Raw genomic sequence first — 25,191 nt, 5'->3', positions numbered from 1 at the left:
AGGGATCTCGAGGATTGGGTGTGGGGCTGAGTGGTTAAAGGCACAAGGATAAAAGTTTTTCAATTTCACGGTGTTTCAGTTCCAGTCATTGCAGCGGGCTCTGCTGTCCACCAGCTTATAGACAAAGCCTGGTTGGTGCTCACACAGCCTGTGTTACCCAAAAGAAAGGGTCTGTTTGCCTGCATGCATCAATGCCCAATAAGGTATGAACAGGAGTTTGCAGCCAAGAAAGTAAGGACTTATTAAGGAAATGACACCATGCCCGGAGTCGCAGATAGCTCATGCTCAAAGACTGGGGCATGGATTATAGAGGGGAAAAAAAATCATTAATCATGGCAACTAAAGGAGTTAGGGTTCTGGTCTCAACTAATTGGTTGGAGCTAGGGTAGGGGGTAATGGATTATTGCATCTGTCCTGATTTCAGCCTTGGAGTTGGTCTGTCCAGCTTCACAAGGATTTGTTCTGTGAGATTGTTCCGCTTTCCTGGGTCAAGAGCTAAAACACAACTGAGGCCAAGATATTGTCTTCAATTTGATTGAAAACTGTCTCTATGATCAACAGATCCAGGACCTTGTTCCTAAGACCACTGGATGCTGACCAGAACCAGCTGTCCTGAGGGCTTAATGATTAAGCAAGGGAGAGGGAGGTGGGTGAGTCAAGGTGCTGGGTAAAGCCAATTTGAGTCAAAGGCAAAAGAAAATAAAAATAAAGGTTAAAGAAAATAAGGTTCCTGCACAGTTATGTCTGTGTTGGAGCTTTGGCGAGAGGCATAACGGGCCCTGATCTTGCTCAGGCCACCAGAACTCAGAGTAAAAGATGACCAGGAGTCCAAGGTGCACCCCACACTGCCACTCAACTTGCTTCTCCTGGGAACCTTCAAAAATGGTGGTGAGGGCCTGGATGTTCATTCTCAGTGAAGGTGGGAGCTCAAGCTCTTTGTTCTCACTCCCAGCATGCCAGTGCACCCTGGCAGCCTCCACAGGCCATTGCTGAAGGCCAGTGAATGGTTTGCTCCATGGCTGCCAAGAACACCACTCCCTTACGGTCTGAAACAGAGCAGAGGCTGAGTAGCCAGAGGTGGTGGGAACAGCAGCCCAGGCCAAAGTACCCTGGAGGTGAGGCCAAGCAGCCCCCGTTCTGGCTCTCTGCACGGGGGCCACTCCCTGACCCGTGGGCAGTGCACGCTGTCCCCAAATGCAAGGAGCTGAAGGCCCACGACCTGGGGAGTGTCTATTGTCTCTGGAGCTTAGCAATGAACACTTACAAAAGCCAGGAGGAACTTGTGAGTGCAGGACAGCAGGTGGTGGTTGGGGGGATGCCTCTGGTGGAAGCTGGGCGGCTGCAGGTGCCCGGAATTCCTCGAAGATGTGTGACATCTACTGCTGTTCCTGGTCCAGGCCCAACTTCAAACTGGTTCTAACCAGATTGCCCATCACCACTGTTAACCTCAACATCCTCCCCTCCCCTTGCTGCTGCTCTACATCCCCAACAGCCTAGAAGCATTGTTTGTGGCTGAATGTTAGGAAAAAAAGGCCACACAGATGAGAGCTGAGTGAGAGAGGCACAATTTATTGATCACACAGACTGCACACAAGGGGATGTGGGTGCATATCCAGTCTCAGGCACTCACACACTTTTCTGGATTTGGTTTCTTGCATTAATTCTGTTATGTGAAAAAGCAAAACAAGGAAAGACGTCACCGATCTATGCTAGTAACCAAGGAAGCAGGGCCAAAAGCCATGAGAGTTCAAAGAAAAGGCTGCACAGTTTTGAAAGCTGGGCACCAAGAGGTCCACCCTCCAGGCAGCCAGGTATTAGCATGATGGGAGGCGTGTTGGGGGCTGGCCTGGTGGTGGCTGCCCACATCAGGGAGGGCATGGGGGACCTGGCTCAGGCCTGGGCATCTCTAGCCTAGGCTGAAGCTGCACTTCCCATGGAGAGGAAGTGCTGATTGTCCTTTTTCAGAATAAAGAACTGAGAGGACCCAGAGAGACCCCTGATCTCGGCACCAGCTCTGCCCGAATTCCTGGGGGCTTTAGCTAATGCAGTTTGTGTCCAGGTCAGGTTCCTTGTACCCTAAATTAATACTGACTCTCCAGCTCCCTGCAGGCCGAGCCCTGTCTCACTCCAGGAGGGCACTGGCCTTAATGTTTAATGCTTTGTCCAAACCACTCAGAACATACTGTGTTGAACTGGGGGATCTGGGAACGTGGTTTTGCTGGGCTGAAGAAGACTCAACTCATAATGTTTGTAAATCACTTAGCAGGTACCTGGCACGTGGTACATGCAGCCATTATTATTATTGATATTATTATTATTTATATTTCCACCTGGAAATCAGTGCTTTAGTTCCTTTCTTCAAAATGATAACCGGAACAAGGCTCTTGGGTCCCAAGTACCAAGATCAAGCTGGGGGCCCAGGTGCCCGAGTTGTTTGTTGCCCTTCGGGTGTGCTTTTCCTTCCAACCTCAGCACTTGGGGCCAAGTTTCGAAGCCAACACACTCTGCCGACCATGCAGAAGCTGGCCTCTCCTGAAAAGTTTGAAGCCCTGCACAGGAAGTTGGGTAGGAAAGGCCAACAGGAAGTCCCAGGAGAGGGTCCGAGTGGCTTTGTGCTGCTCCTCTGGGCTCACATCTCACCGAAGCTCACCAGGGCCTTCACTGTGGGCCAAGGACAGAAGACTGTCAGCATTGCATTCTCACCAGGCCAGATTTAACCAAAGGTCCCCATGTCCCCGCATGCTGTGGTCTAGGTCAGGATTCCTTTAACAGAGTGCTGAAAAGAGCCAACACTTAGTAAAGGCCTAAGTACCTTAAATATATGTTATATAGTTCTATGCATATATTATAGGACTATATAGCATGTAAATACATAATTTAGATGTACACAATAACATATAGCAATAATCTATATATATAAAAGCTTAAGTGACTGGCCGACCAACCAGTAGCTATGATGTGCACTGACCACCAGGGGTCAGATGCTCAGCGCAGGAGCAGAAACCACAGGCATGGAAAAGATTGATGAATCTCAGAGGGAAGGGGGGAGGGGGAAGGGCAGGAAAAGATTAACCAGAGATCTTATATGCATACCAGTTCCCTCGGCCTGGCCTGTGGGGATCGGGCCAAAACCAGCTCGCAGTCATCCCCTGAGGGGTCCCAGATTGTGAGAGGGAGCAGGCCAGGCTGAGGGACTCCACCAGTGCATGAATCCATGCACCAGGCCTCTAGTATATAATAAAATTTAAGCCTCCTTATAAGCCTATGAGGCAGGTTCCACTAGTAGCCCCCTTTTTACAGATGAGTCAACTGAGGCTCAAGGCACAGAGCCAGGAAGCTGGAGAACAGGGATTCAAACCTAAGACACTCTGGCCCCACAATCTGTTCTAAGCATTATTAGTTCTGCTAAAAAAGAAATCTATTTTATGAAAAGGAAGGGGACTGGAAAATTTTTAAGTACTAATACTAATGATGATAAGAATGAAATGTACATGATCTGGGCTCTTTGTTTTTGTTTGTTTGTTTTTAATTATTTTCTTAATCAGAGAAGAAGGGAGAGGGAGCGAGAGATAGAAACATCAATGATGAGAGAATCATTGATCAGCTGCCCCCCGCACGCCCCCCGCACGCCCCCCACTGGGGATCAAGCCCACAACCTGGACATGTGCCCTTGACCGGAATTGAACCTGAGACCTTTTAGTCTGCAGGCCGGTGCTCTATCCACTGAGCCAATCCATAGGGCTGGGCTCTTCATATGTCTAGAACCTTATTCCTATGGGCCTGACACAGGAGGCCTGGGTTCAAATCCCGTCTCCACCCCTTCCTCACAGAACAGCTCCCAGAGCCACTGTTTATTAGAACCCACTCCTAGGCTGGATGGTCGGATCATGCACATTCATACTCACATGCACACATGCCAGCCCATGTGCACCTGAGCACATCCATGGTCATGACAGGTTATATCATACACACGCAGGTACATGCACATGAGCTCACAGGCACACTACTCCTAGGCACAGTAGTTGTATAATGTGCACATGCACACCCACTCGCTTGTGCATCTGAACACATTCCTGGGCATGGTGGTTGTGCCACATATGTGCACATGGCTCACGTGCATGAACTCCTTAGCATGGCTATTGTGTCACACACACGCACACACACATGAACCCCCACAGGCAGCCCAGGGCACCTGCATGGCAGTCCTGCTGAGCGGTGTGTCGTCGGGCCGGTGCTTGCCGTGGTGGGGGAGCTCGGCATTCTCACGGTAGTCTCGGCCTTTGGAGTGCTGCAGGTGTAGGACGGCTGGGCTCTTGAGTGGGAGGGGAGGACGCTGGGCCGGGGTTGGCGGGGCCTGCTGGCTCAGCTCTGACCTGGAAGGCTTGATGGGCCTCTTGGCTGGCACTGGGACTGGGGAGCTGGCAGGGGCCTTGGGCTTCCCCTGGCTCTTGTCCCCTGCGGCCGGCCGGCCCTCGGCAGGAGACGAGCAAGTGAAGGAGCGGAGCCGAGGCGCGGGACTGATGAAGGGTGTGGGTGCAGGTGTAGGCACCGGCTTGCCTGTCCCCTTGTTGCCCTCGGGCTCCTGGGCTTTGGAGAGCAGGATATTGGGAGATAAGCTTCCTGGGTCTGGGCAGGGTGGGAGCTCCTTCTTCAGCATTTTGGGAGACTCCTGCTCTTTCCTGGGAACCAGCTTAGAGAAAGCACACACAGATCCATAGAGTGGGTTCTCAAACATCTCAGGCTTGGTCAGCTTGGAGTCCTCCTGAGGCAAAGGCTCCACTGCGTTCTTCCCCAAGTCACTGGGCCTGGAACGTGAGAAGAGGACACATGGGGAAAACACATGGGGAATGACTGCCTGAAGCCTATGGGTTTTCCTTGGGGAGTGATAAAAATGTTTGGAACTAGATGGAGGCGATGGTGGCACAACATTATGAAATACTGAATGCCACTGAATTGTTCACTTTCAAATGGGTAATTTATGTTACGTGAGTTTCACCTCAATTAAAAACAAAATTAAAAATGAAAGGAACCTGGCCGGTGTGGTTCAGTGGTTGAGTATCGACCTATGAACCAGGAGGTCATGGTGTGATTCCCTGTCAGGGCACATGCCTGGGTTGCAGGCTCGATCCCCAGTAGGGGGCGTGCAGGAGGCAGTCAATCAATGATTCTCTGTCATCATTGATGTTTCCATTCCTCTCTCCTTCTATCTTCCTCTCTCCGAAATAAATTAAAAATATTAAAAATGAAAGGAAAAGGAACTGTGTTAGTCATATGTTGATGCTCACATAGGTAATCTCAGTTGTCGCCTGGACATTTGCCACCAGAGCCTTGGTGAGCAAGGGGAGTTTGCTGGGGGATTTGTAGGAAGAGGAAGAGGGCTTATGTGGCACTGCCAATATCAAAACCGGCCCCTCAGTCCTCATCAGAGAGGCCTGCCTTCCACAGCCTGCCCCTCACTACTGCTAACAGATCCATCTTCTTGGCTCCCCGCAAGGATCCCACAGCCTCTCTGCTGTCTCTAGCAAATTCTGCTCTGACCCTCAGGGGAATGAAAGCCTTGCAGGTGACTAGACACCCTCAGCCACCATCTGTGCTACCTGAGAGTCCCAGGTCAAGGAGTGCCATTTAACAGATATGTATGAGCCACTGTGTGCCCCAGGCCCAGGAGTCAGCTGTGAACAGGACAAAATCTGGGCTCAGGGGCCCATGTTCCCAATTAACATAGTTCTCTTCCTAAGACACAGTCTCTGCCTGGAGAGCTCCTAGTGACCACAGTTTCCTTCATGGCCTCGTGTAGGGTGGGAAGGAAAGCACAGTGGTCACGCTAGAAATCAGAGGGAACCTGGAGAGATGGGGAAACAGGCCAGCAGCAAGCAAGTGGGCCTGCTGACTTGTGGCCAGAGAGGGAGCGCCTATCATAGGCCAAAGCAGGTAAGCGCTGCCTCCGTCTGTTTCCTGGCTTCTATGGTTCTTACTTGAGGCGATTTCCTGCAGAGCAAATTATGAGAACCAGGAATGGGACCACGTGTTACTTTCTGGCCAATGGCATAATCTCCTGGAGAGTCTTCTGGGATCTACTTTCTGCAAAAAGGAGGCTGTCGAGAAGAAAATGTTGGTCCCTGGGAACCCACGGACTGTTCAGCCATGGCACTTCTCACTGATGGGATGGGCTGAAACACTGCTCAGAAGCCATAGCGAACAGACTCTTTGGGGAGTAAGGTGTGGGCTCAGGGGGCGGGGCGAGATGTCATCCTTGCCCAGGTGCCAATGAGACAAGATGACAGGGGGTATCGGGGAGACTAGCCTCGGGGACATGCCAATGGGGGCTTGACTGTCAACTCAGTTTTTGGCTCATTCCTCTTTGGAAAGACCTGGAAGCAGTTGTATAACTAGGAATGTTAGAGCCTTGAAGGAAGTCTTTGGAAAGCTGCCTCTCCACCACTGGCCACCCTCTGTCCCCGTCTGGAACCTCGAAGACCTTTGCTATGAGTTAGCCCCAGGAAGGAAGGTGTGGGAAGGTACAAGCGGCACTGACCATCAGCTTCTAATAAAGAGGCAAGAAGGAGAAGAGAAAAACTCAGCATCTGACACCTTACAGCCCACTCTCTGTGGCTGAGCAGGAGGAGAGACTTGCTTCTGAGAATCAGGGGCAGGGCCCTGGATGTGAGCCTTTTTTTAATTCCAAAGCTCACTCCCCAACGACAAGAGCAGAGATGGTGCAACTCAACTTCTGCCTCTGGGAGGGGCTGCTGTCATTCTTGCAGAGGGGAAAGCTTGGTTGGGGCAGGAGAGACTGGGAAAATCACAACAGAAATGTAAAAGTCTTATTTCCATGACCAAAGGTGATAGGAAACCAATTCCCATAGTAGGCCACGGTTGTGGAGTAAGCAAACCAACCAATATCCATGGCACAGAGTTAATTCCTGTGGCAAAAGGATTCCACTTCACAGATCGATTCTGGAGTCGATTCTTTTCTAAAGGAGTGAAGCACCGAGCAGGGGCTGAGAAGAGCCATCTTTCTAACCACATGACTTCGGTGGATGACCAGCTGTTCAGGTTTGTCCAGGATTCAAGGGGCTCCCAGGATGTGGGATTCTTAGTGCAAAAAAGGGACAGTCTTGGGCAAACTGGGATGGCTGGTCATCCTACTTTGGGTGTAGAGCAATGATGAGGCGACATGGAGGATGCTGGTGACACCCCCTTTTCCACAGCCTTTGCTCAGGCTGAGCCAGGGATTGAGAGCAGTTAAGAGGGCTGCAGGCAAGGGTGGGAGCTGCTGGCTTCTTGCCTCTAATCATCTCCTTGGTGAGCAGTGAGCTTAGACTGCCACCCTGGGGGCCCCTTGCCTACAGATGTCCCTGTTCTGAAGCTGTCACTGTCCATGAAACTGGAGGGAACACATTTCCCACACACTTATCCTGTCCTGTCCTCTCCTGTCCCACCTGCCACATCCTCTATTCCTTTCTTCCTTCCTTCCTTCCTTCCTTCCTTCCTTCCTTCCTTCCTTCCTTCCTTCCATTCATTTATCCATTAAAAAAATTTTTTTTAGCCCTAACCGGTTTGGCTCAGTGGATAGAGCGTCGGCCTGTGGACTGAAAGGTCCCAGGTTCGATTCCGGTCAAGGGCATGTACCTTGGTTGCGGGCACATCCCTAGTGGGAGGTGTGCAGGAGGCAGCTGATCGATGTTTCTCTCTCATCGATTTTTCTAACTCTCTATCCTCTCCCTTCCTCTCTGTAAAAAATCAATAAAATATATTAAAAAATTTTAGATAAAAGCTTAAAGAATAAAACTGTAAGCTGCCCCTCAAAAAGGTGGGAAAGTGGTGAGATGAGGGAGAATACTGTTTGACAGCACTCCCTTTCCTGGCTACTAGGAAATGACAGAAAACACCACTGAGAAACGTAAGCGCTCACAAAAGAGAGCAGCCCCCAGAAGTCATTATAAACAAGAAAGACAGCCACCAAGGAACGATGATGTTAATGATAATCTGTGTATCTGTGATCATTGTTCATTGGGCTCTGCACTTTCCATTTCCATCTGTCATCCATGGTTACTAGAAACTTGCACGGCTCCCTATCTTATGTTTCCATGCGATGCTTATGAATGGTTTGCTTGGTTACGGTGGCACGTATAAGAGGTGGCTATGGCTTTGGCTACCTGGCCTGGGCTTGTCCCTGGCTCCCTCCTCCTGACACAGGCTGTCTGAGTCATCTTTCTCTAACCTCCTGGCCTTTGCTGAAGTTTTGCTGAAGTTTCACGGCCAAAGCCCCTCCCTCTGCAGGCTAGCTGCTCTCTCCCTTTGGCATTCCCAGGCTCAGCTGTGGCTTTTGCTGACTATCCTTAACAGGAGAGACAGGAAAGCTGCACCTGGGGACAGGCACCTCGTGGCTAAGAAGAGAGAAGGGAACTTGGTGTTGGAGAGGAACTTCTACATGGAAATTCCCAGCTCTGTGCCCCAGGGGCCTCGAGGGAGCGAGAGATTGCCTAAAGGGTTCACTGGTTATAGAAATGTATTTTTCAATAAATGTAGTTTTTATAGGAGGGTATTTTTCTTGACCGTATCTTTAAAATTTTCTATTTAAAAAAATCAAGTTTACACTAATAAGGTAGGACTTGGAGATTCCACAAGTATTTCTTGAGTGTCTACTGTGCTCCAGGTCCCAAGGATGAGTCAGAGACTAAAGTGGACCCACACCCCTGCCCTCATGCAGCTTCCGTTCTAGGGCTGGGTTTCCCAGCAGTGAAAACGTAGGGAAGGGAGAGGTCTTGGTGAAGAGAACACTCACCTTGACTCCTGTGTCCTGGGGCAGGGGCCCCGGGTTGCTATGGAGGATGAAAATTTCTTGGGTGATATGGGCGGTTGGGAGGGTGGTGTCGGAGGGGTCTCTCCCCTTCCAGATCCCAGGGAGGAGTCCTTGAGTGGCTGGTCATAGCTCCAGGCTGTAGGCTGCTGGTCAGGGGACAGGGTCTGTTTTATGTACCCAAAGGATCCCACCCCCATGTAATTGGGGTTGATGATTTCTGTGACACTGGAGCCACTGCAGAGAGGGACCCTGTGGGGGAGACATACAAAGTCACAAGTCAGTCCCAGCCTGAGGACGGTGCTTTCTGCTGTTCTGCAGGACCCCTCAGGATCTCCTCAACTCCTTCACTTTTTGGGCAGAGGATTTGTTCATTTGTTCGTTCGTTCATTCATTCATTCATTCATTCATTCATTCATACAACAAAGTAGTTTCTGAGTGTCTAGTGTGCATTAGACCCTGGGCCAGGCAGAGGGAATATGGCTGTGAGTAAGGCAGCCATAGTCTCTGTTCTCATGGATCTCAGATCTGGTCGGGGAGACAAACAAAACTCAGTGACTGAGACGCATGGGGTTTATACAGTGCCGAAGTCTGAATGAGAGCCACAGAAGGGGCAGGGGTAGACTGCAGGAGCCTTGGGACCCACTGGGCATAGGGTAGCCAGGGAAGGCCTATCTGAGGAGGCAGGTAAGAAGGAAGCGGGGAGACAGTGGTAAGAGCAATTGCAATGGCCCTTAACGGTTCCAGGAACCATCGGAGGGCCTATGAGCAAGTGGGGAGAACAGAATCAGAAGCTGTTGAGGCTGGTGGGGCGAGTGACCGTGGGGGAGGGCAGGCTGGGGTGGGGGGAATGGAGAGCTCCTCCTGAGACACATCAGCGTTTGTGTGTGAGGCGTGAGAATGGAAGTGGCCATGTGGGCATTTGAAGATGAGAGAACAAAGGTCAAGGCTGGAGTCTCAAACATGGGAAGTCAGCTGAAAGCTGCCAAGGAGATGGCCCAGGTGAGGAGACCTGAGACACCAACACTGTGCTGCCTCTTGGTGACAGAAGTGCTATCCTTGTAAGACAGGGCTGTCATGAGAACGAACAGGCAGAGTTCTGAGTACTCAGTTTATAACGAAGCCTCCCAGCTCCCTTCTGCTCAGCCAGTCTGGTTCTGTGCACAGCTCACTCTCAGCCGTCAGCGCCTGCTTAACAAATATTAATTCTAATACTAGTCAAAAGGAAAATAATTTGTAGACCTACACTGACCCTGACTCTGGAGCAGAGCAGACATGTGAGAGCTGTGATGCTTTCATTGATGGGTAACAGTGGGAGAAAAAGATGGAGTGGGAATACTTTAGCATCCATGGCTACAGCCCTCAGAGGTTGGACATAGACGAAGGAACGGGCTGGAGACGTGAGCTCCTGTGTTCTGAGTGGGTGGGTGGCGTGTGCAAGGGCTGGCTGGGAGGACAGGCAGTGTGGGGACCAGCAGGGGCAGAGCGCATGGGGCTCTGCAGAGGCTTTGGATTTTCGCTCAGCAAACAGCACAACTTTGCTCCCTCGGGAGGTAAGAGACCATGACAGCCTTGGGCTTCTTTCTGGGACTTGAGATCATGTCAGAGCTGGGGTGACTCTGTTATTGGGGACTTTTCTAAATTCCGGGTTATTGCCAGCCCAGTCTCTGCCAAGAGCAGCCTGCGTTCATTTCCCCCAGTGGCCTCTCCCCTAGGAACAGGATGGGGTTTGTGGCCATGGAACCAAGACTGCTGTCCCCAGGACACACGGCAACCATTCCACGTAGCCATCTCTGCAGGTGCTTTCTCCTGGGTGGGGCTATGAGTCCCTAAGTCAGGGATGGCACCTAATCTGCCTTGGTTTCTCTAGAACTTGTCACATAGTAGGTGCTTAGAACATGTTTGTTGAACAGAACTGAAGTTTCCAACACAGAGGAGTCACCAGGCCTGGTGCAGTCATACTAACCCCCAGAGACATGGGTTTGTGGTCAGGACAGCGCCTCTCCTGGCTGAGCTCAGTTTCTCTGTGCTCCACTTACCCTCTCTGGTGCTGGGTCTGTGAGGCCAGCTAGTCTGGGAAGCCCTGGCAACCCCCCTGCCCTACCTGGAGGCAGGTTCCCACTGCTTCATGGGGTCGTGGCTGGTGAGGCTCTTCAGATACTTGGGCCCGCTGGACTCATCCCGCTCAGTCTTCACAAAGTCTGCAAGGAAAGGGCCAGGAAGAAGCATGTGAGGGCCCAGCGTGCAGGTCTGGGCCAGGATGGCAGAGGTTTCCGTTGACATGCCAGAGCCGGACGGTGAATACTGCTGCCTGGGGAGGCAGGCTAAGCAAGATTCTGACACCTCCTGTGAGTTCAGTGATTGATTAGTTATGCCTGTCAGCTTCAGAGGAGGAGAATTGACACATGTGACCCAGAGGGGTCATTTCATGTGACATTTCCCACCTGTTGGTGTTGGCAAAGGACAAAACAAGCCAGTTGTTCTGGACAGATCCAAATAAAACAGAAGAAGGCGGCTCCAGCAGAGCTTCCAGTACCAAAGCCAACCTCTTTGTGGGCAGCTGGGACCCTGTCTTCATTTCTGACTGACGTGTGGTTGCAGAGGTGCCGACACCTCCTCATTCCAACCCACAGTCCTGCTAGAGAAAGGAGCTCCCACAGGGCGGAAGGGGGGGCCACATCCATGGGAGGCAGCACCCCTGATGGCCCAGCGCCCTCTGAGGAGCCGAGGGTGCCAGAGGGTCCACATGTAGTGAGCCCTGCTGTCTCACTGTCCACGTGAGGCAGAACCCCATCTCATTTACAATCTCAGCTTGGCACTGGGTGAACCTGCACTTCACCTTGGGCTGACTGCTTTCTTGGTATATGACCTTCAGTCAATTACTTAAACTCTCTATGCCTCAGTTTCCCCATCTACCAAACAAGGACGATGCCCGACTCTCAGAGAGAATATTCAACAGCTTTGCCGAGAGAACCCTCACTCCTGTCTAAACCCGCAGCGCTGACGAGGGCTGGGGGTGGGGGGTCATGGCCACTTACCATACAGCTTCTCCCTCATCTTGCCCTGGGAGGTTTGCAGCTTGATCTCCCCCCGGAAGTGACCTGTCATCTCTCCATGGTGGGTGAGAGGCGTGTAGATGGGGAGCTGTGTTTCCGTGGCCTCTAACCGCAGAGCAATGCAGCCCTCGCCTGGGGACACGGAGGGGACAACAGTAATGTTAAGACCCTGCCATTTTGCAGGAGAAACACCATGAATTTGGCCTGGAGAGTTAGTTCTACCACCAAAGGCAGTCATTCAAGATGATGGCTAAGGCAGGGATCATCAAATAAACATTTTAGAACAACCCCTCAGCAATCTGGGAAAACATCTCAAAATTTATAGCAAATGAACTCCATGTAGATGAGTTGCTGTGAAAAAAAAGTTAAATCATAGGTAATCTCCTGGCTGGAGGAATGACAACTTTCTAAGGCTTGAAGCTATGTCAGAAATGACAAAATAAGATTGGCAGGTAAGAGAATATAAAAGTTTAAAACTTCTACATAGAGGGGAAAAAAACCACAGGAAATTGAGATGATTGACTGGGACCATTCTCTGCAGTCAGCTTCACAAAGCAGGGATTTTATCTGAACTCAGGAGGAACTCCTCAAAATTAAATGCCCAGCAGATAAAGAGTCAGGTCACCCAAACAATCATTTCACACAAAAGAGAACTGTAGCTGGTTAATTTCAATAAATGGAAATTCATTCAGCCTCGAAAGCCATCACAAATGCAAATGAAGCAGCACAAAGAGGCTCTCTCACAGACATGAACTTAGCACAAAACAGAAGGAAGAAAAATACCCAGCGCCAGCGAGGCTCAGGGAAACCTGGACCTTGGGACGTAGCAAGGTCCACATGGCAAGACAGTCTTTCCGGCAACCGGTTCGATAACAAGGGCCAAGAATCACGGGCATATGTATACCCTTTGACCAGCAAATATGGAACTCATCCTGAAAAGATGATCCAAAAGAATAAAAAAATGTAGCTTCAGAAGAACATAAAAATGTCCCCAAAGAGATCATCTCAGCATTATTGGTAACACTAATAAAAGTAACTGACAGAGCCTCAATAACAGTAATAAAGACGACTGTGAAAAATGAGGCTACAGCAAATCCATGGAATACTATGAAGCCATGAAAAGCCACAATCACAAAGACCATGTAGGAGGGTTGTGGAAAATGGGTCTTATCTAATATGAGGCGAGGAAAGCAGAATAGAAATGGTATCTTTGTGATGATTAGAAATCTAGAAATCTAGGACCTATGCCTATGGATGAGGATAGAAGTGTGAAACCAAAATAAAAAGGATTTCTGTAGAGGGGAATGAGACTGCTGGTCGATTTTTTTCCTTGTTATTATTATGATTTGCTGTTTGTGAGTATGAATATCAAAAAGAGCAAACAAAGGAATAATACAGTATTTGATCAAGGAAATGGAACCATCAGACCTGAGTTCCTGTTTCTTGCCACTGAACCTTCAAACATTCCGGCATCCACATGGATCCTTTTTCTCTTTGCCCCGTTGAGAAGGACAGGAGATTCAGATCTGGAGCCAGAACACTCCCCAGGCTCTGCCCACCCCTGCTTTGGCTCGGGGACCCTTTTTCTAGTGCTACACTAGGAAGGGGTAAAAGGAATGATTCTGGAGCTGGGCTGCCTAGGTTCAAGTCCAAGGTCACACAGTAGCTTGTCAAAGTCACGCAGTAGCTACATGACCTTGAACAAGTCACTTCATGTCCTCACCTCTGCAAACAAGGGCAGTGACTGTACCTAAGTCCCAGGGCTTTGGCAGAGCCTGCACAGGGGTGACCAACACCCACAGGCACCCTTCGTGTCTCTGCCTGTTTCTGTTTCCTGACTTCCACCATCAGCACTGAGCACCTTCAAATTCCTCCACTGAAAACAAACCCCCTTCCTGGACCAGGTTCACTTTCTCACCTGCCTCACACCCTCTACTTCCTCACCGCCATTCTCGCCTAAGTGCCTGTGAACACTGCCTCTCCAAGTACGTGGATGGTCCCCGAGTCACTCTGTCTAAGGACCGCTGTTTGGTTTTTATTTTGTTGGGTCTCTCGGCACATCTGCTATCATAACCTTGCCTTCTTTGCAAACCAACTCTGACAGTGTCCCCAATGCCACTGCCTGACCTCCCACTTCCCTGGCTGTGCCTTGTCATCCTCCTGTGCCTGTTCCTCACCACAGCTGACCCAGATCAGGAAACAAGACATTAACCCAGTTGCTCAAACCAGAAGTGTGGGGTCATCCTCAACAACCCACTTGCCTCAGTTCCCAAGGCCAAACCATTTCCCTTCTTTCCTTTTTTTAAAAATTTTTAAAATTGATTTCAGAGAGGAAGGGAGAGGGAGAGAGAGATAGAAACATCAATGATGAGAGAGAAGCATTGATTGGCTGCCTCCTGCACTCCCCCCACTGGGGATGGAGCCCATAGCTAGGGTAAGAATTGAACCGTGACCTCCTGGTTCATAGGTTAATGCTCAACCATTGAGCCATGCCAGCTGGGCAACCATTTCCCTTCTTAACACCTCTCAAATTTATCCTGTCCTCTCCATTTTTACTGTCACTGCTTTCACTCTGGCCCCCTCATCTCTCATCTTTTTGTGATTTTGTTGTTGCTAATCCACACTGGAGGATATTTTCCCCATTGCTTTCAGAGTGGAAAGCTGGGCGGGAGGGGGAATGAGTCAGAAGAGAGAGAGGGAGAGAGGGAGAGAGGGAGAGAGGGAGAGAGGGAGAGGGAGAGGGAGAGGGAGAGAGAGAGAGAGAGAGAGAGAGAGAAAGAAACATCGATGTGAGAGAGACATTAATTGGTTGCCTCCTGCACGTTCCCTGACTAGGGCCAGGGATCGAACCTGCAACCCAGGTATGTGCCCTTGACCAGGAATCGAACCCATGACCCTTCGGTGCATGGGCTGACATTCTAACCGCTGAGTCACATCGGCCAGGGCTCCTCTCTCATCTTGATCACTGCAAACACATACTTGTAAGATGGAAAGCTGATCACATTACTGAGTTATTTGACTCTCTGATGGCTTCCTACTGCTCCCAGGATAAAGTGTCTGCCGCTAGCCTGGCTTGTAGGGAGCTGCTTGATCTGGCTTCTGCCTTCCTCTCTCTGGCCATTACCCCTCTCACTCCATGCTGTAGCCACCCTGAATGTGCCAAGTGTAAGGGCGAACCTGACATTGGGTGGGAGCCATGGACAGGCTGAAGACGTTACAGAAGACAGAGTCTCTCCAGTAGGACAGTTGGCGGGGCCACCAGCCTGAGCACTGAGCAATGCTGGGCAGACCTGGGTTCCAATAAGGGCTCAGCCAGTTCCTACCTGTGTGATGTGGGCAAGTCACTTAACCTCTCTGAGCCTCAGTTTTCTCATTGACTAATTGGGAGAATAGTGTCTGCTTCATAAGGTCTTGTCAGAATTAAATTTTAAAATTCCTGCAAAGCCCTGGGCACAGAAGCTGACACAGGAAAGTCTTAGTAAATGGGAGGGGCTGTGGCTACTAGTCATTACTCCCAGAAGCCCAAAGGGGCAAGAAGGATGACTGAGGAGTTATTGTCCGCCTGCGGCCCTGAGGTGGAGGAAGGATCAGCAGGAGAGTAGGATGGGGAAAGGCAGGTGGGCTTTCTGTGATAGAGATGCCCCGTTACATCAGAGGCCACCAGCCAACAGCAGGTGTGGCACCTATGGCACCTGTGGGATCCTTACCATAGGATTCGTCGCTGTCGGAGGATTTAATGCTAATCAGGATGTGCTGGTCCAGCAGGTACTCGGGGTCAGAGATAATGGGCTTCAGCTGCAAAGAGAAGGGCATGGGATTAGAGGTGACAAGTTGGGGACAGGCGGGTGAGGGTCGCCAGCCCAGAGGAGGGGATGCTGGAGAAAACAAGGCCTGTAGATGTTGTCATTAAACAAATTTGAATCTCTGCTTTTCATGCCCAGAGAGCAGGAAGGAGCCCATGGGTACCCCCTACACAGCCAGGCGGGATTAGCTTCCTTTCCTGTCCCCTTCCATCACACTGCACTCCGGGCCCCAGGAACAGGGCCTGACCCCAAGAATGCCCCACCTTCTGTCTCCCTTCCCTCCTTTGCAGTCCCCAGGATCCTGGGAGTGGGGCCAGGCTGATGAGCAAATGGGACAGGACCAGAAACCAAGTCTGAATGCACCCACTCCCACTGCAGTCTCCCCAGCAGGGCGCAATTCTCCCTCAGCCCCTCCCAGGATGGAGGCTGCAGGGAAGGCGGCACCACAAGGCTGTGCCCATCTGGGCAGAAGGGGCCTCTGTGTCCACCCACGCAGAGCGCCCAGGTGGGTCTGGAGTGTCCTGTAGCTAGTTGAAGGATGACAGGCACAGGTCCCCAGTCCCCGAATATCTTGCTCCAGGCTGTCCCCTTCCTTCCCACCCACAGTTACACAGAGACCCCTGGTGCAGGCCTGGTGCCATGTTGATGACAGAAAGTTTCAGAACAAATGTTGCAGTGGGGCTCTGAGGCATTCTGGGGTCCCAGAGCCACACCAATCACTCCGTTCACTGACTTGTCATGATGGCCAGCTCGAAGTTTGACCCTGGGCCAGTGCAGCAGATGCAGGAAGACCCTGCCCTCTCAGGCAGCAGCGGGAGCAAGGGGCTGGTGTCTGAGGAATGTCTGTGGGTGCACACTTACCATGGTGGGGGCGGGGAGGGAGGCAGGAGAGAGTGTCAAGGTGTCCTAAAGGGGTTTTAGAGGATGAAGAGAGAGGAGGTGAGAGAGGTGGGTGGCAGCGTTCAGGGAGCAGGAAGGAATGAGACCCCAAGGTGCTGGGGGAGCAGATGAGGCTGGAGATGGCGGAGGGGCTGGGAGCCACACCGAGGAGCTTGGGCTCATCCCATGTGACAGCAGAGAATGGACAGGATAAAGAAGGGTACGCCAGGCTGAGGTGGGCATTCCAGAAAGATTCATCAGGAATCAGGATGCTTTAGCAAGAAGAAAGGAGGGATGGAGACCCTGGGGAGGTGGTGGTGGGTAGAGAGGAAGGGATAGAGACAGGAGGAGCATCAGGTCTCGGAAGTGGACAGTGTGCTGCAGGGACTGGGATGCTGATATCCTTCCCGACAAACAAAGGCGAAAAGAAACCATTTGGGTGCTGCCTGGGAGCAGCTGGGAGAAGACGCAGGAGGGTGGGGAGGGTGGATAAGGCAGGATGTCACCGTGGAGCCAAAGCCACCAGGAGTCAGTACCCGAAAACAGCCCAGGACCCTGACAGTTCACTCCCGCTTCATGGAGGACCCCGATCAGAGTGTACCTGAATTAGGAGACTGCGATTCAGGCATTGGCCTCTGCTCCTGAGATGATATGGCCTTTGTGTGTGTGGCCCAAAAGTTGGTTCCAATCAACAGTTAATGTCAGTGTGGGCAGCCCAGCCCTTGAAACCTGAGCCTTGGGAGAGGATGGCTCCCTTTACCTGTTAAAGGTCATCCTTCAAACCTCATCTCGGATGGCACCTCTGAGGAACTTCCAGGGGAAGCCTGAGACTCCCACCCACGTGATAGATTTCCCCAGCCTTGTACCTTCCCTCGATGCACCCCTCCCTGGTTATGGGACAAAGAAGCAGGTCCTTCTCCATTGTGCACCCAGCATGAACATCCAGATGTGTCCACCATAAATTTTGCATCAGAAAAACAGTCCTGGGTTTCAGGTAGAAAACCATTTTTTTCTGCAATAAACATGAATGCGTTCCCACTAAGTTTTGCCTACATGTTTTTAATTATAACCCTCCGCTCACACGGGTCATGGTCGTAGCAAGTTCTCTCTGCATTCAGTGTTTGTGTAGGAGCCAATGGACTCCTTTCTACACCTTCACTTGACCCTCCGAGCTGGGGCTGACCAGGCAAAGGAGTATTGCAGGGAAGTTTGGGCCTCAGGGGTCTGTCGCTAAAATCATGTGACCGTGGACAAACCTCTCTGGGATCTGTTTCACTTTCCTTCTTTGTAAAGCCAAGGTGAGCTCTAGATCTCTTCCACAATCCATTATGGGAATTGAAATCCATTCAGAAATATTGGGGCCACTAGACACAGGCTCATGTTTAATCATCGCTGAAAGCGAGCCACAAACCACCTTAAAAGGGAGCTGGCCCAGAGGTGGGTAGGTCTGTGGAGCCTCTTCCACATTTGGCCCCTGGAATGCCCATTCCCTCTGGTCATATCCCCCAGAGCAATATCCAGCAAATACCCTGCTGGCTGGGTAATTGCAAAATCTTTCCTGGGAGTGTGCTCTCCTTGAATTACCTTTGGAAGGGTCTCACCAAACTTCACCACCAACTCCCCTTCGCTTCCTTCTTCATTTTCTCCTTCCTGACTCTTGACGAAACCTGTTGGAGGACAAGACGGCTGGTTCTCAGAGGACAAAATAAGAACCAGACACAACAGACTCCCAGGGCCGGCCCACTGGATCAATGAAGATACTGTCTGCCTCTTATCTCTGTAGGGGCCACAGCATCGTTTAGGAGTCGGGCTTGTTGGGGATTCTGTTTTGGTGTAGGGGATGGTCATTTGCCAATGGGCTCTAGTTATTTTTAGGACAATCAGATTTCCCTCCGTTTTGGCTCCTCTGTGCAACAAACCAGGCAACTAGAAATCATCACTTCTCAGACAAGGAGGTTAGGAAACATGACAGCTCTCCCACGCCACTCAAGATAGCAGCCTTTTGAAAAGCTAATTTAAGCTTCTTCGAATATGCTGTTTCCATAGAAATGCATGCAAATGTCTCGATAGTTTATTAAAAACACCCACATGAAAATCCTCATAATTTTTGGAAGAGCTTTGGCCCTGCTGGGTGAACTGGGACCTAGAGAGTTTGTGGAGAAGCTGGGCCTTTCACCAGGACTGGGCCCAGGTGAGTCGGGGGTGGGACAGCCTGCAGCTGGGGGCTCAGGTCTTCTTCCCGATTTCTGGAAGCTTCCATCATCCTGTCACCTCTTATGATGGAGTTGATTCTACCCCTGCTACCACCACCACTACCCGGACCATCTCAGTGAGGAGAGCTAGACACCACATGGGTCTTCTCACACAGAACAGCTTTAGATGACATGCCTAGAAGTTTTGTGCTAACTGCTGGCAGAGAGGAGGCTGGTCATATCCAGCTTGCTCTCAGATGCTGCAGATCACCTGGGAAAGTGCCTGTGGTGTAGGACAGAGAATAGGCAGCTCGGGGCCGGTGCTGGCCTCCAGTACCTCTGGACCTTCACTCAGGATCCTCTGGTTGAGTCAGAACCTGGATTGGGGGGACCCTCAAGTGGGCTATTCTTTGCCGTGAGGGGCAAGGGAAGAATCCAGCTGCCCAGTTGCCTACAAGGCTGAGGGATCAGTGTATCAGTGACTGCCCTGTCCCTGGAGCAGCAGGGGTCTGCTTCAGTTTCCTTCTTTGTAAAGCCAAGGTGACCTCTAGATCTCTTCCACGATCCATTATGGGAATTGAAATCCATTCAGAAATATTGGGGCCACTAGACGCAGGCTACATAATAGGGGTCCCCTTGTGTCCTCCATCTACAGCCTTGCTTCTCAGACCCCCCTTGAGTCCATCCCAGAGGGAAGAAATGGGGCAAAGAATCATTACGACTCAGAGTCGTGCCTGCCACAACCAAAGGAAGCCCAACGACCCCTTACTCTCTAAACAGCTCGAGTGGAACTCCAGGTAGAATTTGGTCTGGGACTTGGTCTTCAGGGTGGCGAAGCATCTGAGAAACTCGATCTGCCCTTGGCTGTCGACAGTCCCGGGGCCTGGAACAGGTGAGAACAGAGATTGGGTTCCACAGTGTGCCTGGAGATGGAGCATTTTAAATCAGCCCCAGCCTCCCAACATGTTCTTTCTTGGGGTCCAGAAAGGTCAGAGTCCAGGGGGAAGAGAGGTTTTCCCCAAAGTCCCACCACCCACACTGAGTGTCCCCATGGTGGTAACAGCCCCTGTGACAAATCACAAACTGGTGGGGACAGAGTGAGAACCGCCAAGAATTCCAGGATCAGAGCTGCTCTCAGCTTTGCTACTAGAGCTGTGTGGCCTCAGGCAATGCCCTGAAGCTCATTGCCTTGGTCTCCCTATTTGTTCCAACAAAGAGAGCTTGTCTGATGATTCAGCGGCTGAATACCCAAATCCATCTCGTTTCTAAGTTCAGGTTGTGAGGGATCCCTGCTCTTCCTTCCTCAGGCACCCTGACCTTCGAGCTCTTCACTCACTCATGCTGAGAACTTGCTCTCAAAGCTATTCATTTAGAAGATGCGTTTGCAAACATCCTTAGGCTGGTTTTGAACATGTGTTCTCTCCTGCCATATAAATTCTGAGCCACCTGAGAGGAAGGACAGACATTCCCTTCCTCTGTCTTTCCCATCCTTCCTTCTTTTCTGTTTTTTTTTTTCTTTTCCTCAGCTTTATTGAGGAGTTACTGACAAACATAATTGTGCATATTTAAAATGTATGACATGATGATTTTATACACATACACATTGTGAAATGATTGCCAAGACCAAGATAATGAACACCTCCATCACCACATATAGTTACCTGTTTGTGGGGGTTTCTGGTGTGGTGAGAACACTCAAGATCTTCTCTCAGTAAATTTCAAGTATACAATAGTGTCATACTGTATTATTACCTATAGTCACCAGGCTGAATAGGGCCTCAGAACTTCTTTATCTTATAACTGGAAGTTTGTACCCTTTGACCTACATCTCCCCATTTCCCTCACCCCCTACCCCCCAGCATCCACCATCCTGTTCTGTTTCCATGATCTATGAAATCTGCTTTCTAAAAAAGTTTCTGCACATAAGTGATTCCATGCAGTACTTGTGTTTTTGCCTGGCTTATTTTGCTTAGCTTTCCTTTCTTTTTTTAAGCCCACAGCATCTAGGCCAGGCTCTGCTTAGGTAGATGTTCAACCAACACTCAATGCAGGTCATGGGGGCTTATGAGCATGTATAGTGGCTGAGTCCCAGTGGAGAGCAAGCCTGACGCTGAGGATGCAATGAGGGTCCTCATCGAGGGTGCAGTGGCAGAGGCCACCCATCAATGCTGCAGGAACTCAGAGAAAGGGGAGATGGGTGGGAGGTGGGGAAAGGTGAAGGTTCTGGAAAGCCACAGTGGCCAGAGCTAGGAGGGAGACAGGATGGTGGGTCATGGTTGCATGGAGAGGGGAGGCCACATCACTGGGGCCAGGAATGTTAGACCCAAAAGCATGGAGAAGCGTCCCAGGAAGACTGCTGCAGCCTCATCTACACCCATCACAGTGCAAAGGACACAGTGATACAGGCTTTTCCAACCTGTGTTGAGCCACCTGCTCAGCCTTCATAAATGAGTCTGGATTGTCTGCTGCCCACAGAAGTGGGGGTTGGCAGAGAACGTGATAACATGGCTCCATAGTCACCTAGGCCCAGGGCTTGACATGCCAGAGAGAACACCAGCCTCTGTTAGGATGAGGTTGGCCCGGTGACCAGGGCTAAGCTGGTTTTTTGAAAACTTACCTGTAAATCTAAGTATTATTTATTCAGTCATTTCATCCCATCTACACATTTTTATTATCTCTGCCTACCATTAAGCTGCACTAATATTGACTTAAATTTTCTTTAGACTCACTTTTTAAAATTTCATAAATGTATTTAAGAATATCGATCACAAGACTAAATGGAAAATCAGAGTTGCTTGCCTTACACTGAAGAGATAAACCTAAAATGTATTAAGATAAATGCATTACTAATAAATGGTGTCAAGGACCCATCTAGGATTGTCTTTGATGGTAGACATGCCACAACTTAGAAAACACTCATTTACCCAATTTTAAAGACTGTGTTAGACCCAAGACTTAAAAGGCTGATGTATTTGCCACAGAGAGCAAGAAAATGCTTTGGGCTGAAATCATGATGTGGCTTGGACATGAAGAAACCAGATAAACAGACCGTGGATTTGCTGGAAGAAGGGGCCTTCATCTAACACAGACGATTGACTCTTGCTACCAGAAGATGAGTGCCCAAAGCCTCTGTCTTTGTGGAATATGAAGGGATGGACACTGCCCACCACTTACCATTTTTGGAGACAAACTGGGAGGTGACTCCTGCCTCAAATGTGGCAAAAACAGGGCTGTGGTCACTTGTCATGATGTCACTGGTGCTGCCTGCAGGGGAGGGAAGGCATTTCTGAGCAGGGAAAGGGAAACCCTTCTGGTCAAACCAAGGATGGCAAACCCATAGCAGAAATCAACTCACACTGATGGAAGCCTCCAGAAGTTTTGCACCTGTCATTTCACTGACCTTCCACAACTACACTCAAAAGTCTCAGTAACTGTGTGTGACACTGTCTCTTCCATAGTTAAAATGTGCCTATGCTATATTTTCATGGTCTAAGCACTCTGTTGTATTGGTGAGAAGCTCATGGCCCAGAATGGGATGGGGGTTTAAGGTCACTGAGCTCATTGGTAAAAGAGATGACACCTCCCCCCATCCCACAATGACTGGCAGGATCAGGAGAGGGTGGAGGTGATGAAGTGTAGACACTGAGGGTAGACAACTCTTTTAAGGAGCCAGGGGAAAGGCAGTAGAGCAGTTTGGAGTGGGCAAGAGAGAGAACACAGTTCTAGAAATACTGAGGATACACCCACTTCTTCAGGTGACCAACCTGACTAGGGCTGTAGGGAGCTCTCCCATTTTACAGATGGACAGATTCCAGCATGCCACTCACCATAGGACTGACACACCACGTGCACCAGGGGGTACGACTTCCAGAGGACTCGGTCACACCAGGAGGGCAAGTTGTATTTCATCTGCAAATCAAAGTCACAAGCTATGTAAAATGCCTGCAACTTTAAAAGAACTTGTGGCCTTCATAACCCTTGGCTTCATCTGCTGTTGGTTCTTTATGGAATTACCCGTAGGTGGCTTTAAACCCTTTTTGCTTGCTGCAAGTCCCAATTCCACTGCCATGCCCCACACTTTCAGACTCCCTGGACTCCAGCTTTAGAACAAAGATTGATTCACCTGGCTGTGCTCCCTTACTTATCCTCCTCATTATTTCAGAATCTCATGTATTTTTATATTTTCTTATTTTTTCTAACTCAGATAAACCTCTCTATGAGTATTTTCAACCTAGTCTCTGCTTATCTTTTCCAGCTACTTCCTTTAATAACATACTCCGGCCAGTACACCTGATCCACCCATTCACACATCCATCCACCTATCTACTTATTCATCCATCCTACCACCCATCTACTTATTCATTAATCCATCCATCCATCCACCCACTCACCCACCCACACATTCAGCTACCCATCCAATCATTCAAACAATGTGTACAAGCCCTCTGAAGACTATACTGGTGAGCAAGACTACTATTGGGTATGGTAAACAAGGCAACCTGGCAATGATAATAATCCTCTTTAATCAATATCCTTATCTCCTTAAGTTCCAGCTCTTTCTCCTCTGCCTAAGAATGTAAAGGTACTCATCCTAAAAGAACCTACCCTTGCCACGTCCTTCAATATTTTTCTTTTCTTATTTTTACCAATTTTCTTTCAAGAATGTTCTCTTTTTGCCTCTACTTTTGGACTGTCCATTTGTGGGTGTTTTTTTTAAGACTTGAGGTATAACTTACATACAGTAAAGTGTACTAATCTTAAATGTATAGCTTGAGGAATTTTTACATTAGCATACATCCATTTTATCACTACCCAGATCAAGGTTTAGAAAATTTCATCACAAAAGGTTCCCTGTCCCTTCCTTGTCAATACTATCACCTCCTTGAGGTGAACACTATTATGAATAATGTCTCCACTGATTAATTTTGCCTACTCTTGAACTTATACATGGACTCATCCAATATACAGTCAACCCTCAAAGAACACAGATTGACTGCACAGGTCCCTTATACGTGGATTTTTTTCAATAAATACGTACAGTACTATAAATCTATTTTCTTTTCCTTTCAATTTTCTTGATAACATTTTCTTTTCTCCAGTTTACTTTATTGTAAGAATATAATATATAACACATATAACATACAAAATATGTGTTAATCGACTGTTTATGTTATGGGTAAGGATTCTGGTCAATAGTAGGCTATTAGTAGTTAGGTTTTTGGGGAGTCAAAAGTTATATATGGATTTCCTATTGAATGAGGGTCAGCGCCCTAACCCCTGTGTTGTTCAAGGGGAAATTACATACTCTTTTTGTCTGGCTTCTTTCACTCATGTTGCTGCATTTATATATTCTTTCACATAATTACTGTGGTTTTATTGCATTGTATGTATACACCAAATCTTCCATTCTACTGTTAATGGAAGTAGGGTTGTTTTCAGTTTTCGGACATTGTAAACAAAGCTGTTATAACCACTCTTATATTTGTCTTTCAGTGAACAAATGTACTGATCTCTCTTGTGTGTAAACCAAAGTGGAACAACTGAATCATGGGGTAGATGCATATGTCATTTCATAGATTCTGCCAAACTGTCATTTCTTTAACCTTACAGTTCTCAGCATTGGCCACCCAGCGAATTACTGGTGGAGCTTCACAAAGACATGGAAAGTGGGGCTCCACTCCAGATCTACTGCATCACAACCTGTGGGGATGAGTCCCAGACAACTGCATTTCTGAAAACTCCACCAGTGACTCATCTGCACAGCCTTGGTGAAGAGCTACCCTGTCCTCCTGCAGCCTGGATTTCATCTCTAAGACTCTGCGCACACTGTTCTTTTAACGTCTACCGAAAACTCTGAGCCATAAGTCCTGCTCTTCAGGCAGGGTCATGTGAATGGCACACATTCTCGACTCACATTTCATACTGGTTACCACTAAGTCTGTGAGGCTGAGCTGTGCGGTCGGTCTTCCCACCACCTACCAAGCATACTTTTTCCATCTCCTTTGTTGTCTGCTTCTTTCTCTCATCTCTGAAGATAGATGGCCCTCAGATCTGTCCCTAGCTCTTCCGTACTAATTTCTGCTCATTCCTTGTCTTCTCTGCCGACAACTCTCAAATCTATGACCCAGCCCTGGCATCTCTCTCTAGCATCAATCTAGTATTTTAACTGCCTTCTGGATGTTTTCTGAGATTTTCCACAAATATTGTACAATAAGTCTAAAAAATAAGCTCTATTTTATCCCTCTAAGCCAGCTCTGCCTTCTGATTTTCTGGTTTTTAATACATGGCAATCTGATCTGCATCCATCATTGTCACAGTCATATAGTATATTTATCTTGTTTTGTCTTTCTCACTCTAAACTCTTGGGGGACAGACACCCCACTCCTCTTTGATCTCCCATCACCTAGCAGAGTACCCAGTCATCAGTAAATATCTGTCAAACAAAAATAAATAAATGC

General features: G+C 49.2%; 1 protein-coding gene across 2 annotated transcripts in view; it reads right to left on the bottom strand.

The window, feature by feature from the left end:
• Positions 1-1,549: 1,549 nt before the first annotated feature.
• INPP5D (inositol polyphosphate-5-phosphatase D) overlaps positions 1,550-25,191 on the bottom strand; it is a 95,542-nt gene continuing 71,900 nt past the window's right edge. For both annotated transcript variants that reach the window (XM_070422421.1, XM_070422422.1), the window contains exons 18-27: positions 22,561-22,642; positions 21,908-21,997; positions 19,503-19,616; positions 18,126-18,208; positions 15,567-15,654; positions 11,842-11,991; positions 10,908-11,004; positions 8,789-9,055; positions 4,193-4,805; positions 1,550-2,661 (exon numbers count right to left, since the gene is read on the bottom strand). In XM_070422421.1, coding sequence (XP_070278522.1) covers positions 2,659-2,661; positions 4,193-4,805; positions 8,789-9,055; positions 10,908-11,004; positions 11,842-11,991; positions 15,567-15,654; positions 18,126-18,208; positions 19,503-19,616; positions 21,908-21,997; positions 22,561-22,642 — 1,587 coding nt within the window. In that variant the 3' untranslated portion in view covers positions 1,550-2,658. The remainder of the gene's footprint in view (positions 2,662-4,192; positions 4,806-8,788; positions 9,056-10,907; positions 11,005-11,841; positions 11,992-15,566; positions 15,655-18,125; positions 18,209-19,502; positions 19,617-21,907; positions 21,998-22,560; positions 22,643-25,191) is intronic.

Source organism: Myotis yumanensis, unplaced genomic scaffold, assembly GCF_028538775.1.
Source record: "Myotis yumanensis isolate MYYU_CA2020_CCGP unplaced genomic scaffold, mMyoYum1.0.hap1 SCAF_8, whole genome shotgun sequence".
NCBI classification, from domain to species: Eukaryota; Metazoa; Chordata; class Mammalia; order Chiroptera; family Vespertilionidae; genus Myotis; species Myotis yumanensis.
Note: the sequence above shows the minus strand (reverse complement) of the source record. Positions and strands in the feature narration are given on the sequence as shown.